This window comes from Megachile rotundata, chromosome 11 (genome assembly GCF_050947335.1).
Source record: "Megachile rotundata isolate GNS110a chromosome 11, iyMegRotu1, whole genome shotgun sequence".
In the NCBI taxonomy this organism is placed as follows: Eukaryota; Metazoa; Arthropoda; class Insecta; order Hymenoptera; family Megachilidae; genus Megachile; species Megachile rotundata.
Genome location: NC_134993.1, coordinates 12,870,423 through 12,885,952, shown reverse-complemented (window position 1 = coordinate 12,885,952; position 15,530 = coordinate 12,870,423). Strand labels below are relative to the sequence as shown.

At 38.4% G+C, this 15,530-nt stretch overlaps 1 protein-coding gene across 4 annotated transcripts in view; it reads left to right on the top strand.

Moving 5' to 3' along the window:
- The window catches only part of DNAlig3 (DNA ligase 3), a 47,601-nt gene that overhangs the window by 19,363 nt on the left and 12,708 nt on the right, over positions 1-15,530 (top strand). The window contains exon 1 of one of the 4 annotated variants that reach the window (XM_076537600.1): positions 14,438-14,498. The exons of 2 other annotated variants lie outside the window; for them this stretch is intronic. In XM_076537600.1, the coding sequence (XP_076393715.1) occupies positions 14,453-14,498 (46 nt within the window). In that variant the 5' untranslated portion in view covers positions 14,438-14,452. Of the gene's footprint in view, positions 1-14,437; positions 14,499-14,525; positions 14,820-15,530 lie in introns of those variants that run through there. One more of the 4 variants, XM_076537599.1, reaches the window with a different exon arrangement.

Sequence of the window (15,530 nt, the reverse complement as noted above, 5' to 3'; positions counted from 1 at the left end):
TCGATAAAATCCGCGTCCTATACCACGTTCGCTTGCATAGTCACATTTTAATTTAAATAGATGCTGTAATATTACTCTTATGTGTTTATATTGATATAGTATTTTAGAATGAAATAATAACTTGGATTCGCTAGAGTTGTTATGTCTGAATGTACACATACATCCACGCTCGATAAAATCCGCGTCCTATACCACGTTCGCTTACATAGTCACATTTTAATTTAAATAGATACTGTAATATTACTCTTACTTGCATATATTGATATAGTATTTTCGAATGAAATAATAACTTGGATTCGCTAGAGTTGTCATTATGTCTGAATGCACACATACATCCCCGCTCGATAAAATCCTATACCACGTTCACTTACATAGTCACATTTTAATTTAAGGGGGATACCTTTAGAATCTTAAAGAATTACAAAATTTTTTTCTTCTATAAAATGTTAGTGTAACATCTTAAAAATATTGTCTGAAAATTTTCAAGCGAAATACGAAGCGCTTTTGAAGTTATGGCGGATTGGCACCGCGGGTATACACGCGTTCAGTGCGGAGGACTGAAACTTTAAACGCGTTTTTCTCAAAACTACGTTCTTAAAATTGCCGTGGCTGATAACTCAAAAACTAGTTTATCGATCGCGCTCAAATTTTCTCCACATATCCATGACAATACTATCTAACATACGAACCTAAATGTATGAAATAAATTGAACATTAAAGTCCTCTTTATTGCAAACATTGCAAAAATTTTCAATAAAATTCAAAGTTTTTCTTTAAACGCGCCATTTCTTCGATTTTACATATTTTGCACGTTTCTGAGGTTCATCTACTAACTGTGAATGTTAGTTTTCGAAACGTTGTCCGCAAACTTGCTGAAACCAATATATCTTCCGCTGGAACCCACGCCGATTCGCGAGACGCGCCAAAACACTTCCAGAAAGGATTGTCATAATTCCGGCATTTTGAAATATTTTGCAAAACAGAAAATATTCTGCAATAGGCAATAGTTATAATAAATTATAGCTGAAATTTCGAAAATGCAAAAAAAAGGTGTCCTATAAAAAAAAATTCACAAATATCAGCTTATTTGCATCTGTCTAAAGGTATTGTCCCCCTTAAATAGATACTGTAATATTACTCTTACTTGCATATATTTATATAGTATTTTAGAATGAAATAATAACATGAATTCGTTAGAGTTGTTATGTCTGAATGTACACGTACATCCACGCTCGATAAAGTCCGCGTCCTACGTATACTACATTCTACACCACACGATTTAATTCAAATAGATACTGTTAAATCACTGTTACGTGCATATATTAATAACCTATTTTAGAATGAAAGAATTGAGAAAGAAATTCATGAAAGAAAATTCGTTATAATCTTAGAACCTAGATCTCCAATTTAAATTTGGCGCCCATTTAAATATGACGCTAACTTTTCCTCAAAAAAATCTTTTCGCTAAAAGCTTTTCGTCTCATCTCTATTGCCTCCCGAAGATAAAAGTATTCTTATGGTGTCCGAAAATATTATCGTACAGCCAAAGCGAGCATATTTACTTGATAGCTGTACGCTAGCGCGTTATCAGCTGGTATAGTTGATAACGATTTCACAAATATTGTTTAGTAATTACTGAGTAAATTCATTGAGCGAATCGCCGGTGACCTCCTTGGCGAACGTACTCGCATGACGTAACTTTGTGTTGGTAAACGGTGAAGCAACGCGAGGTGAGGTTGGAAAATGTGAAAGAAACGGACGAAAAACTTGCGTGAGATGTCCCGGGCCTATGGTTACGCAACGAGACTTGCCAAACTCTGCGACGGCGGAACGATTGACCCCTCTGCCTTTTACGATACGGCTCGTCAAAATGTCGCCTCGTCTTTCGATTATATTGCAGATATAATGTTTGATTTCGGATAGATGCTGCGCTTCGAATGTTGCTTTATGTATTTTGGTGTTTGTGTTTGGGTATTTGGAGTGGTGGGGATTTTTGGGATATAGGGATTTAGGGATTTGGGGAATTTGGGATTTGGGGGATTTGGGGAATTTGGGGAAATTGGGATTTGGGGGATTTGAGAGTTGGGAAATTTGGAATTTGGGGGAATTGGGATTTGGGGGATTTGAGAGTTGGGGAATTTGGAATTTGGGGGAATTGGGATTTGGAGAATTTGGGATTTGGGAGATTTGGGGAATTTGGGGAAATTGGGATTTGGGGGATTTGAGAGTTGGGGAATTTGGAATTTGGGGGAATTGGGATTTGGGGGATTTGAGAGTTGGGGAATTTGGAATTTGGGGGATTTGAGAGTTGGGGAATTTGGAATTTGGGGGAATTGGGATTTGGAGAATTTGGGATTTGGGAGATTTGGGGAATTTGGGGAAATTGGGATTTGGGGGATTTGAGAGTTGGGGAATTTGGAATTTGGGGGAATTGGGATTTGGGGGATTTGAGAGTTGGGGAATTTGGAATTTGGGGGAATTGGGATTTGGGGGATTTGAGAGTTGGGGAATTTGGAATTTGGGGGAATTGGGATTTGGAGAATTTGGGATTTAGGGAATTTGGGATTTGGGAGATTTGGTATTTGGGGAATTTGAGATTTGGGGAATTTGGGATTTGGGGGATTTGGAATTTGAGGAATTTAGAATTTGGGGAAATTGGGATTTGGGGAATTTGGAATTTGAGATCTGGGGGATTTGGAATCTGAGGAATTTGGGGATTTGCGATCTACGAATTTCAGAATTCGAGAGTTTGAGATCTAGGGATTTCAGAACTCATACCAATCGCCACATTGGATTCGCAACCCCGCTACAAAAAGCCAGAGGTGATCACACGATCGAAGCTAATCAGGAAAACTATACAACTTGCAAATTTAACAGCTCTAATTTCCCCTCCAAATCCGTGGTTATTTCTGGCCCAAGATCGCCCGAAGGTCAACGCACTTACGTCACCAAATTTGTTTTTTATAAGCCTACTATGGCAACAGAAATATATCGATCCATTTAAAAATACATCGGCGATCTTGATATCTCCAAAAAATGACCACGAAAACCTTTTGACCATCAGTCAAAACTTTCAAGAGCATTTTTAAAATTGCACAACGTTTTTGATTAGTGGATCAGTTTTGAAGGGCCTGCGCGAAAGCGTCGAGCACCATCGGATCAACAAAAAGGTACTCGAGATCTGGCGGACTACAAGGGGTGACCGTCACTTCGCATTTTCGTCATCGAATTAAAAGCGACGATTAATTCGACGCTGATAATTTCGAGCAGAAAAACAACGTTCGCGAGTGAACTTTTCAAGACCACGCGAGGTGAATCGCTGTTGAGAATTATTTAATCCGGGAGAGGCAAGAATTTGTGTTGGACGGCCTCCAGTAGCGAGAGATTACTATGCTCGCGTCTCAACTTCTCAAAAGGGGAGAAGTTTATTCATGGTTTTATAGGTACTTCCTGTGATCGAAATAATTATTTCTTGTCCCATTCATCTAGGATAACGTTTAAATTTTCAAAACTGTAGATATGTCAATATTTATCGTAAGTAATTTATTATTTAATATTTATTATGAGTAGTATATTCTATGAGGACATAGATGGAGTCTGAAATTGATGGGAAACTTGTTTTAAACTAAAACTGATATTAAAGTAGTAAATCCATGTCAAGAAATTCATTCATTCACCGAATACGAATTTACAGAATTTAAATACGCGCGGAATTTTCGGGACATGCGCAGTACACTCTTCCTGCGCGGACGCCATATTGGATCGTACGCATTGTATACGTATCAAAAAGTGTGTTTAGATACATGCGCTTAGTCTATGTGTTACTTTAAATAAGTGTGTTTAATATAGTGCATGTGTCATTCTAAATCAGTGAGTTTATTTTACACATTTTCCTTTTGCGTTCTTCACATTATCCGCATTACGAAATTCGCGGTAACGAGAATGCGTTGGAAGCATTTTCCTCCTGTCCCCCACCATAATTATTTTTGTATTTATCTATCCTTATATAGAAGCGATTATCTCGCAGCGAACGATAAGAGTATCGTGCAGTCGATAAACGGTACTAGCGTACCCGCGAAGTAAAAATTGTTTCGCGTACAGAGATCTCGTTAATCACGCGGGCACGCTTTCTCGATTAATCGATCGCGATAACGAGCGTCTACCGAGATATCCGGCGCCTCGTCTCGCGATTTCGAGGGAATCGCGTGAGCCTCGCGATTCTCCTCCCCGCGGAGTCTGCGTTCCATGGCGCGTGAAAATCGGAACACGTCACGGTTTAAAATAGATTAACATAAAACGCATATCGATTATAGACGGCGTTCTTTCATCTTTTGTTCCGTTGCGACGGTAGGTCTCATAGTTTCGCTGTAGATGTTAGCTGGTTGAATTTTTGGGAATTTAGGGAGGTGGGAATTTGGAGTGTGAGGATTTAGGAGTTTGGAAATTCGGGAATGTAGAGAGTTGGGAATTTAGGGATTTGGGGAATTCGCGATTTGGAGAAGGTGGAATTTGGGAATTTGGGATTTGGGGAATTTGGGATTTGGGGAATTTGGGATTTGGGGAATTTGGGATTTGGGGAATTTGGGATTTGGGGAATTTGGGATTCGGGGAATTTGGGATTTGGAGAATTTGGGATTTGGGGAATTTGGGATTTGGGGAATTTGGGATTCGGGGAATTTGGGATTCGGGGAATTTGGAATCTGGGGAATGTGGAATCTGGGAAATTTGGGATTCGGGGAATTTGGAATCTGGGGAATGTGGAATCTGGGGAATTTGGGATTCGGGGAATTTGGAATCTGGGGAATGTGGAATCTGGGGAATGTGGAATCTGGGGAATGTGGAATCTGGGGAATGTGGAATCTGGGGAATGTGGAATCTGGGGAATTTGGGATTCGGGGAATTTGGAATTCGGGGAATTTGGAATTCGGGGAATTTGGAATCTGGGGAATGTGGAATTTGGGGAATGTGGAATTCGGGGAATTTGGAATCGGGAGAATTTGGAATTTGGGGAATATGGAATCTAGGGATTTTGGAATTTGGGCAATATGGAATCTGGGGAATTTGGAATTTGGGGAGTTTGGAATTTGGAGAATTTGGAATTCGGGGAAATTGAAATTCGGGGAATTTGTAATTCGGGGAAATTGGAATCTGGGGAATGTGGAATTCGGGGAATTTGAAATTTGGGGAATATGGAATCTAGGGAATTTGGAATTCGGGGAATTTGGAATTCAGGGAATTTGGAATCTGGGGAATGTAGAATTCAGGGAATTCGGAATCTGGGGAATTTGCAATTTGAGGAATTTAGGAATTCAGGATTTTAGTACCCCACTAATGTAAATTTAAGGAACTCTCTGAAAAATTGACAAACTTACAAACATAATAACTAAAAGTCTCATAAACCTAAAAATAATAAAACTCAAGCCAGCAGCCTTAAAAATTGAAGAACACAGTAATCATCGTATTGGATGCCGCACAACCGTCATAAATTAAATGAATATCGACATTCCCCAATATGCAAGTATAAAACCTGAAAAGTTTCCAGTAGTATCGGTCAAAATCGTACGTTGCTCCCGAGCGTGGACGGTCGGTGATCGCGAGGTGAGGGTTAAAGTTTGCACGTAGGTGTCGTGGAAATTTGTTTGACGGTCGATTACGCCGGCTGTTTCGTCTCTGTCGCTCTCCCGTTTCCCGCGGCGAGCCGTGGAAAATCTCATTGAAGCGAATCCGCGTTATCGTTCGTCCGCGGAAACTATACTTTGTACGAGTCGCGGTATCATCGGTGACCTCTCTCCTATCGTTCCCGCGTTTCCTTCGCTCGATCGATCATTAATTACCGCCTATGAAGTCACCTCCATTTTTGACGAACGCTCGTTCATTCGCTCGGCTGCGTTCGATTCAGTAATTTGGAGACTTGGGGATCTGGAAACTTAAGGATTTGAGAATCTAGGGATTTTAGAATTTGGGAATCTGGGGAATTGGGAATTTAGTGAAATGGGATCTAGGGAATTGGGAATTCAGGGAATTTGGGATCTGGGGATTTGGGGAATTTTGGATCTGGGGATTTGGAGATGTAGGGAATTGGGAATCTAGGGAATTTGGTATCTAGGGAATTGCAGATCTAGGGATTTGGGAATCTAGGGAATTGGGAATTTAGGGAGTTGGGAATTTAGAGAATTGGGAATCTAGGGAGTTGGGAATTTAGGGAATTGGGGATCTAGGGAATTGGGAATCTAGGGAATTGGGAATCTAGGGAATTGGGAATTTAGGGAGTTGGGAATTTAGAGAATTGGGAATTTAGGGAATTGGGAATTTAGGGAAATGGGAATTTAGGGAATTGGAAGTTTAGGGAATTGGGAATTTAAGGAATTGGGGATCTCGGGAATTGGGAATTTAGGGAATTGGGAATTTAGGGAATTGGGAATCTAGGGAATTTGGAATCTAGGGATTTGGGGATCTAGAGAATTGGGGATCTAGAGAATTGGGGATCTCGGGAATTGGGAATCTAAGGAATTTGGAATCTAGGGAATTGGGGATCTTGGGATTTGGAAATCTAGGGAATTGGGAATCTAAGGAATTTGGAATCTAGGGAATTGGGGATCTTGGGATTTGGAAATCTAGGGAATTGGAAATTTAGGAATTCCCAAATCTAGGGATTTTTGCATCCATTGATTTTTGAACCTAGGTATTTTTTAATATAGAGATTTGGTGACCTAGGGATTTCTGTCATTGGAGATTTTTTATTGTATGGGTTCAGGAACCTGGGGATATTGAAATTTCGGAATTTTGTATTATAGGATTTTGATAATCTATGGATATTGGATTCAAGTAATATTATAATCTAGGGATATTCCTATTTAGGAATATGGAAATTCAATTTGCCTGATTTAGAAATTCTGCAATCTTGAAGAATTTATGTATTGTACAAATACAAAGAATAGTTAGAAATTCAAGAATGTATTAGAAACATCATGAATTCAGTAATGTAGAATTAACAATTTTCCACCGATCATTAATTAACGCGAATGAAGTCACCTCCATTTTTGACGAGCACTCCCGTTTGTCCGCGAAGCATGGAACTAGGCGACGTCGCGTTTATCTCGCGTTGTCGCGAAAGACGAGTGCCACGGTTGGCCGGAAACAGAGCAAAAAGAAATTCAATTGACCACAATTTTTTCGTCTAACGAGATTCCGGCGTATCTGGTGACGCGTTATCGAAACCGTCCCCTCCTTACGCGACTCGACGGAGGGGAACGAGACGGTGCTTTTCGGAGGAACACGCGTGTGCGAGAGGTCAAATTGTTTCTCCAACCTTATCAACCGCGAAGTTTCACTTGCGACACTCTCTGTTTCCTCCTAGAACGCCTACCGAACCCCCGTTACCGATTTTCCTCTTCGAATACTCTTCCTCCTTGAGTGTCTCTTATCGGAGAGGTTGCAAAATCTCTGCAATTTATTCTTTGAGAGAGTGGATGGAGAGTGGCGAAGAAATAGAGGGATGATTTTTAGTGTAATCGACGTTATTGGTTCTCTTTTTTGATTTCATCCTTGATAATACTTCACAAGTATCCTCCTTCAAGTTTTGTTGATGAAGTACTTTATCTTACAGAGGGCTGTAGGACTTATGTAACAGTGTCATAAGTTCCTTTCATAGCTAATTACAGTTTTGGAAAAAGGGAGTCACACGGAGATAAGTCAGGCGAATTTGGAGGATGTCGAAGACTTGTTTTTCGTCAAAAATTCACGAACAAGTTCTGTGACACGGTGCGTCATGCAACAGAAACCAACTACCGGCGCTCGATATTCGGGCCTCACGAACGATCCTCTTCCACAAACGTTCCACAACACCCAGATAATATACCATTAACATTTTGTCCCGGGAACGAATTCCCGAAGTATAATTCCTTTAGAATCGTAAAAGCAAATTAACATCGTCTTCTCGAGGGACTTCTGGAATCGCAATTTTTTGATTTTCGAGAGCCTGGAGATTTCCACCTAGCACTTTGGCGCTTTGTTCGAGGTTCATACTTGAAGCACCGCGTCTCGTCACTAGTTACAATTCATTCCAGGAATGTACAGTTTCGTCTGGCTTTGATAAGATCCTCGCAATATGCAACGCTCGCAATTTGTTGCTTGCCCGTGATTTTGTGACACGGTGACGAAAGGTTCTGTCGCGTTAAACGCTATAAGTTTACGATTCGTTGCTCGATTCCAATAATTGTTGCGTTTTGTAGGGGTGGTATACTTTCAGATAGCATATTTTTTTAATAGATGGTGCTAGTTTGCTAGTTAGCGTCAAGGGTGCGTCGTGAGTTCGTTCCTGGTGCGTCATGAGTGTCCCTGATGCGTCAATGGTGCGTCATTGATGCGTCAAGGTTGCGTTCCTGCTGCGCTATAAGTTTACGATTCGTTGCTCGATTCCAATAATTGTTGCGTTTTGTAGGGGAGGTATACTTTCAGATAGCATATTTTTTTAATAGATGGTGCTAGTTTTCTGGTTAGCGTCAAGGGTGCGTCATGAGTTCGTTCCTGGTGCGTCATGAGTGTCCCTGATGCGTCAATGGTGCGTCATTGATGCGTCAAGGTTGCGCTATAAGTTTACAATTCGTTGCTCGATTCTAATAATTGTTGTGTTTTGTAGAGAAGGTATGCTTTCAGATGGCACTAGTAGTTGTAAGTAGTATCCGGTACTGTAAAAGATTTGCCATTTCAATATTTACAAGATACATTCAAACTTGCTATAGAAACATTTATACCGTTCGTATGATACTTTTGCACTCTATACTCTCTCATATATCTTACAATAAATAATATCGAGTAATAACTGCAATAAGAAGATAAAAATAATACGTCGAGTCGTAGCAAGGTTTTGCGTCGTACCATCAATGGCCGTTTCTACTTGTGCCAGTGGAACAGCGTCACAGTAGAAACGGACGATCAAAGTCGGACATCATTCAAAGAGTAATTCGTCGCCGACCAAATTGAGATTCGCAAGACGTACAGATCGTCTTCACACTTAATATGCACTAAACAACGCTGAGAAACGCTTCGATACAGATTTGAGTAATGTTCAGTATTGTTTAAATGAGAAAGCAATCTAAAATTAACGACTTTAATCGTCTTTTCACAAATTGTGCTCACTATCTTTTATGTTGAGTGCAAATTTTCTTTTGCTGCGTAATACTTGGATAAGACACTTTTGCTCGAATTATTCTTGTAAATATTTTCCTTACATCCACGCAAATTTTTTTATAGAATTATTCACTTAAATTTCTTAAATTATTCATGCAAGTTTTTGATACAATTGTTCATTTAAATTTCTTAAATTATCTACGCAAATTTTTTGCTAGAATTATTTACGTAAATCTTTTGAATTTCCCGCGTAAAATTTTGCTACAATTATTTCCATAAATTTCTTGAATTACCCACCTAAATTTTTTCCCAGAATTATCCACGTGTACTGTAATTATTCTACATTGCTTTTCTCAGAGAAAGCGAGAGAAATAATTTCTTTAAGAAATAAAGTTTCGTCATACAATTTCTTTCTCTTATCCTAAATTCATCTTCGAGGTATCACATTTGTCTACTATCATGTTTTTTCTCATTTATCATAAACTTCTTCAGCTCCGGCAATTAAAATTTCATATCTCTTCCAGCTTCTTCATATGTTAATAGAACTATCAATGAAAGATATCAAAATGGTTTCACATGTTACAAAATTTTGTTGCCATTTCTCTCGCATCTTGTTAAGATAATACGTACATATAATTGTATACATATGATAGTTGGTATGTGTACATATATGAACAGTATACATACACACACACATACATATCTATAATAAATGTACAATTATTTATCATTAGTATACTTATTTATTTTCTAGCAGTATTAGTGTATCTCTGTATACATTTATTTATTTTTCACTTTAAAAAAAGCGTATTTAACGATCCATACATATATTTATTTTTAATCAACAAATAATTGTATTTAACATTATATATTTATTTATTTTTCCTCAACAAGTAAATACATTTTAAACGCGTCAAGTGTTGCATTTTCTCAGCAAATTCTTCCACCAAAAATCTCTCTAAAACATCACAATAAACTTCTATCGCCACAATCTCTCATAATACAGAAATAAAGAGCTCCTACGATAAAGAGCGTAGTAAAGTGTTTCGATTTGTTAATCATAGCCTGATGCAACGTCGAAGCGAAGTGTGAAACGCTATTTAATCGATGATGCAGAATCCAAAACGGCTTCTAGGAAGCTAACGTTTGTTTTCATACAAAATAACCCATGATAGATCGATGCATCATCTCGAAAGCGATGTTGCACTCGGTTGCGTGGTGGGATACCAAGTAGTCTGGATGTTGGTTCGTTCGACAAAATTCTAAGTCGCCGATATCGTGACTTTACGCTTTTTGCGATAATAAATAGTCCGATTTATCAGTTAGTCACTTACGTACGTCATTATTGGATGATACGAGATGTCGCTTTAAGTGGAGTTATTATTTGTTGTAGTTTATTGGAGTTAAATTAGTGTGTTTTATTGTAGATGATGTAAGATTTCTAGGGAATGTACGGTGGAGGGAGTGTGCGATACAGAGAGACGGAAGGTTTTACGATTTTTTCTTTTAGTAATTTTTAAATAAAATTGTTGAGTATTTTGGTTCTAAATATATGAAGTTCTCAAGTATAAAACTTTTAGAATATAAATTCTGAAATTTCTTAAATCTAAAATTCCCCAAAGACCAAGGTCTCCAAACGCAAAATTCCCCAGATTTCAAATTCCCAAAATTAAAAATTCCTCAATTCCAAAATTCCCTAGATCTCAATTTCCCCAAATTCAAAATTCCCCACATCTCAATTTCCTTAAATTAAAAATTCCTCGGATTCCCCCAAAATTCCTTGGATTTCGAATTCGCAAATTTCAAAATTCCCTAGTACTCAAATTCTCAAAATTCCCCAAATCAAAAATTCCCTAGATCTTAAATTTCTCGAATTGAGAATTTCCTAGATCTCAAATCCAAAATTCCCTAGATCTCAAATTCCCCGAACTGAAAATTCCCTGGATCACAAATTCCCAATTTCAAAATTCCCCAGAACTCAAATTTCCCAAATTCACAATTCACCGAATCCAAAATTCCCTAGATCTTAAATTCCCCAAATAAAAAATTCCCTAGATCTTAAATTCTACAAATAAAAAATTCCCTGGATCTCAAATTCCTGAAATCCAAAATTCCCTAGATCTTAAATTCCTCAAATTCAGAATTCCCTAGATCCCAAATCCAAAATTCCCTAGATCTCAAATTTCCCGAATTGAAAATTCCTTAGATCACAAATTCCACAATTTCAAAATTTCCCAGAACTCAAATTTCCCAAATTCACAATTCCCCGAATCCAAAATTCCCTAGATCTCAAATTCCCCGAATTAAAAATTCCCTGGATCTTAAATTCCTCAAATTCAAAATTCCCTAGGTCTCGAATTCCCCAGTTTCAAAATTCCCCAGAACTCAAATTTCCCAAATTCAAAATTCTCTAGATCTCATATTCCCCAGATTTCAAATTCCCCAAATTTCCAATTCCCCAAATTCTCAATTCCCCTAATTCTCAATATTCCAAGTTCTCAATTCCCCTAATTCTCAATATCCTAAGTTCTCAATACTCCAAATTTTCAATTTCCCAAATTCTTAATTCCCCAAATTCTCAATTCTCCAAATTTCCAATTCTCCAAATTCTCAATTTCCCTAATTCTCAATTCCCCAAATTCTCAATTCCCCTAATTCTCAATATCCCAAATTCTCAAATCCTCAGTCTCATACCTTCAAGTCATCAAACCCTGAATCTCTCAAACTCTCTCCCTCTAAAATTTCCCAATCCCCCATTCCCCCAACTCCCAAACCCTCAAACTCCCAAAATCCCCACTCCCCAAATCCCCAAATCGTCCGTAACCAATCCCCAATTACCAAGCTTCCACATGGTCCCCAAAGTTTTTTGCACCCACAATAGCAGACGCAACAAGTAGCCCTGACAAAAAGCCCGGCCACAGATAGTCACCCGTCCGCAAAGGATACCGCAGATAAAGCGATTATCCTCTTTGAAGCGCGAGCCTCTGATAGCCTCTCGACACTTCGGAAGAGGTGTGTGTCCCCGTCGGCCAATCAACGGTGGCCGTTCGATGAAATCGCGATCGAGCGACCGAACGTCGCTCTCGTCGGAGGTGAATCGACGAGATAAGTCGTCGGCATCGGATAGAAGGTGCGTGCATCGTCGAACGTCGCGCACTGACAACCTGGACAACGTAAACACCGCGATAATTCGTATTTTTATAAGCCACTTATTTTCGGCGATAAGACGGGAGGGTGCAGGGGTCACGGTCTCCGCGCGTCGTGTCGGATTTTTAATTAATTTCAATGACGCTACGGCATTCGATCGACGCCTAATCGTTTCGCTTACGAAACTCGAGCGTCCCCTATCGGCCGCTGCCAGTTACGTTGGAATTTTCGCTTATCGTCAATTATTATCGGCGGATTCGCCGAAACGCGCAATTGATTCAACGTTTTTTACCCTACTACTCTACTACAGGCTCTCCCAGAATCGCCGCGCGTACTTATGTTATTATCAAGTCGGAGAGTTTCTTTGATGTTTTGCATGCACTATTATCGTTCTACGTATGTGGAGAATAAATTTTGGTCAGTTACGTTGATAACTGCACTTTTTACATTGTTTAATTTATGCTTTATTTATTTATAATTGTCATGAACTTATAATAAATTGAGAGAATTAATGGAATATTATTTGCCTTAGATTATTATTATGAATATTTTGTAATGAAGTACTTCTGCATTTTAAATTCAACAGATTAAAAATTCCTAAATATGTACCTATTTCCTAAATAGAAAATTCCCCAGATCGCAAATCCTCCAAATTCCAAATTCCTTAAATCGAAAAATCCCCCAGATCTCAAATTCCCCAAATCTAAAATTCCCCAGATCTCAAATTCTCCTAATCCAAAATTCCCCAGATCTCGAATTTTCCTAATTAAAATTTCCCTAGATCTCGAATTCCCCTATTTCAAAATTCCTTAGACGTCAAATTCCCCATTTCAAAATTCCCTAGATTTCAAATTCCTCCATTTCGATATTCCCTTGACTTCAAAATTCCCTAGATCTCAAATTCCTCATTTCGAAATTCCCTAGATATCGAATTCCCCATTTCCAAATTCCCTAGACCTCGAATTCCCCATTTCAAAATTTCCTAAATCTCAAATTCGCCGATTTCAAAATTTCTTAGATCTCAAATCCCCCAAATTCCCTAGATCACAAATTCCCTAGACCACAAATTCCCCGAATTCAAAATTCCCTAGATCCCAAATTCCCCGAATTCAAAATTCCCTAGATCCCAAATTCCCCGAATTCAAAATTCCCTAGATCCCAAATTCCCCGAATTCAAAATTCCCTAGATCCCAAATTCCCCGAATTCAAAATTCCCTAGATCTCAAATTCCCCTTTTCGAAATTCCGTAGATCTCGAATTCCCCATTTCCAAATTCCCTAGACCTCTAATTCCCCATTTCAAAATTCCCTAAATCTCAAATTCGCCGATTTCAAAATTTCTTAGATCTCAAATCCCCCAAATTCCCTAGACCACAAATTCCCCCAATTCAAAATTCCCCAAATCTCCAATTTCAAAATTCCCTAGATCCCAAATTCCCCGAATTGTAAATTCGCCAAATCTCGCTATATTGCCCCGCTCCCGTTATCCACAATTGGCTGAAGACACCGCCACATTTTCCCTCACGCTGCATTTCCATTGAAGCGACTCCTACCGATTCAAAATCGCCTCCACTGAATATCTCGTTCTCCCTCTGTTTTTTCGCCGTGTGAGATTAACCGGGGACAAACGGGCACGCTTCGCGGTGCCCCGGCAAAAAACCGAGAGATATACACACGGGTGCAACGAACGACTTATCGAGTTACGTAAAATGCGACGAGAATGCACCAATCGCCAAAAGATTTTCGATCCAGCCAAATTTTAACCGAGCTTTGTATCGCGTCTGATTAGACAAATTCAGCGAACGCTAAATTAGACACCCCAGATTTATGGCGTTTTCTTAACGTTTGCCAACGGATCTCGAAATAATTTCGATCGCTATATCGCTCTCGAATATCCTTGCCATCACCGTTTCACTCCTCCGATTTTCTAAATGTTGTATGTTCTATATTTCTTTTATGTGTTCCGTGGTTATTTGTGTTGTACGATTTTCCAGTTCAGTGTTCTGGAATTTGAGAGTTCGTTGCATCTAGGGATTTTGAGAGTCAGTAATTGAGTTTCTGGAGCAGCCATTTTTTAATCTGATTTTTAATCACAGAGTTTTAGATGAAAGAGTTGTTTGTTCAGATACGTGTATAAAATAAAGGGATAAGTTAATTCGGGATTTAGGGATTTCGAGATGCAGGAATTTGCACGTTCGAAAATTCGAGAACCTGAAAAGTTGTGTACGAAACTTACTCGATGAATTATCGAGTTTACTTGTGTTTTATCCAGAAAAAGTGAACAGTGTATTTTATCACCTAACCTAACTAAAGTGTCACCGAAAAAAGTATTGTTAAAGCATTCTCGCGAGTTTGTTAGCAAAGGAACGCTATTCGAAGGGTCGCCGCCAAGGCGAAATCGAACGACGTTCGATAGAATATCCGCGATCAGCGTCCGGTTATCGTGCGCAGTTATCGTTTCGTAACTTTCCACTCTGCGTTGCATTCCGATGCGACGCTTTTCGTCCACATTGTTCCCTTTTTCCTTTGCATTTAAACAACGAGGTATTCCACTTGCATTCCTAAACCATCAGACTGATGTATCTAATCAAGAAAAGGACGATTATTACCCCTTTTGCTTTCACTGAACAGAGGTCAATGCTTGATGCTTTTATTTGCTTGTTGTTACAGGGTCGTTATCAAATTCAATAAAATGACTCTGTCAGTGTAGATAAATACTTTCATATTTGTTTTATGTTGTGCATATTTATTTTATATTTATATCATTATGTAAGAATGCTGTGTATGTGAATATTTATGTATATTTATATCATGTGTATATGCTGTATGTGTATATTTATATGTATGATGTGTGCATGTATGTTATATGTTTGTAAATTTATGTATTTTATCTATCATGTATGAATATTGTATATGTGTGTTTATGTACATTATGCATATTTACAAGTATGATACATGTGTGTATATTTGTAAATATTATGTTCCTATGTTTTGTATGCATTTATAAATATTATGTGCATATGTATTGTGTATATTTGTGAATATTATATGTCTATGTATGTATATTTCTGTATATTGTGTGCACGTGTGCATATGTTATATGTATGATATATTTGTGTATATATGCAAGTTGGATCTGCGTACATTTATTTATTTTATTTGTACATGTATGTATGTCATACGTATATGCATTTATGCATGCTATGTCTGTATGTATGTACGTTACATGTGTGTATATTGATGTATGTTCTACAT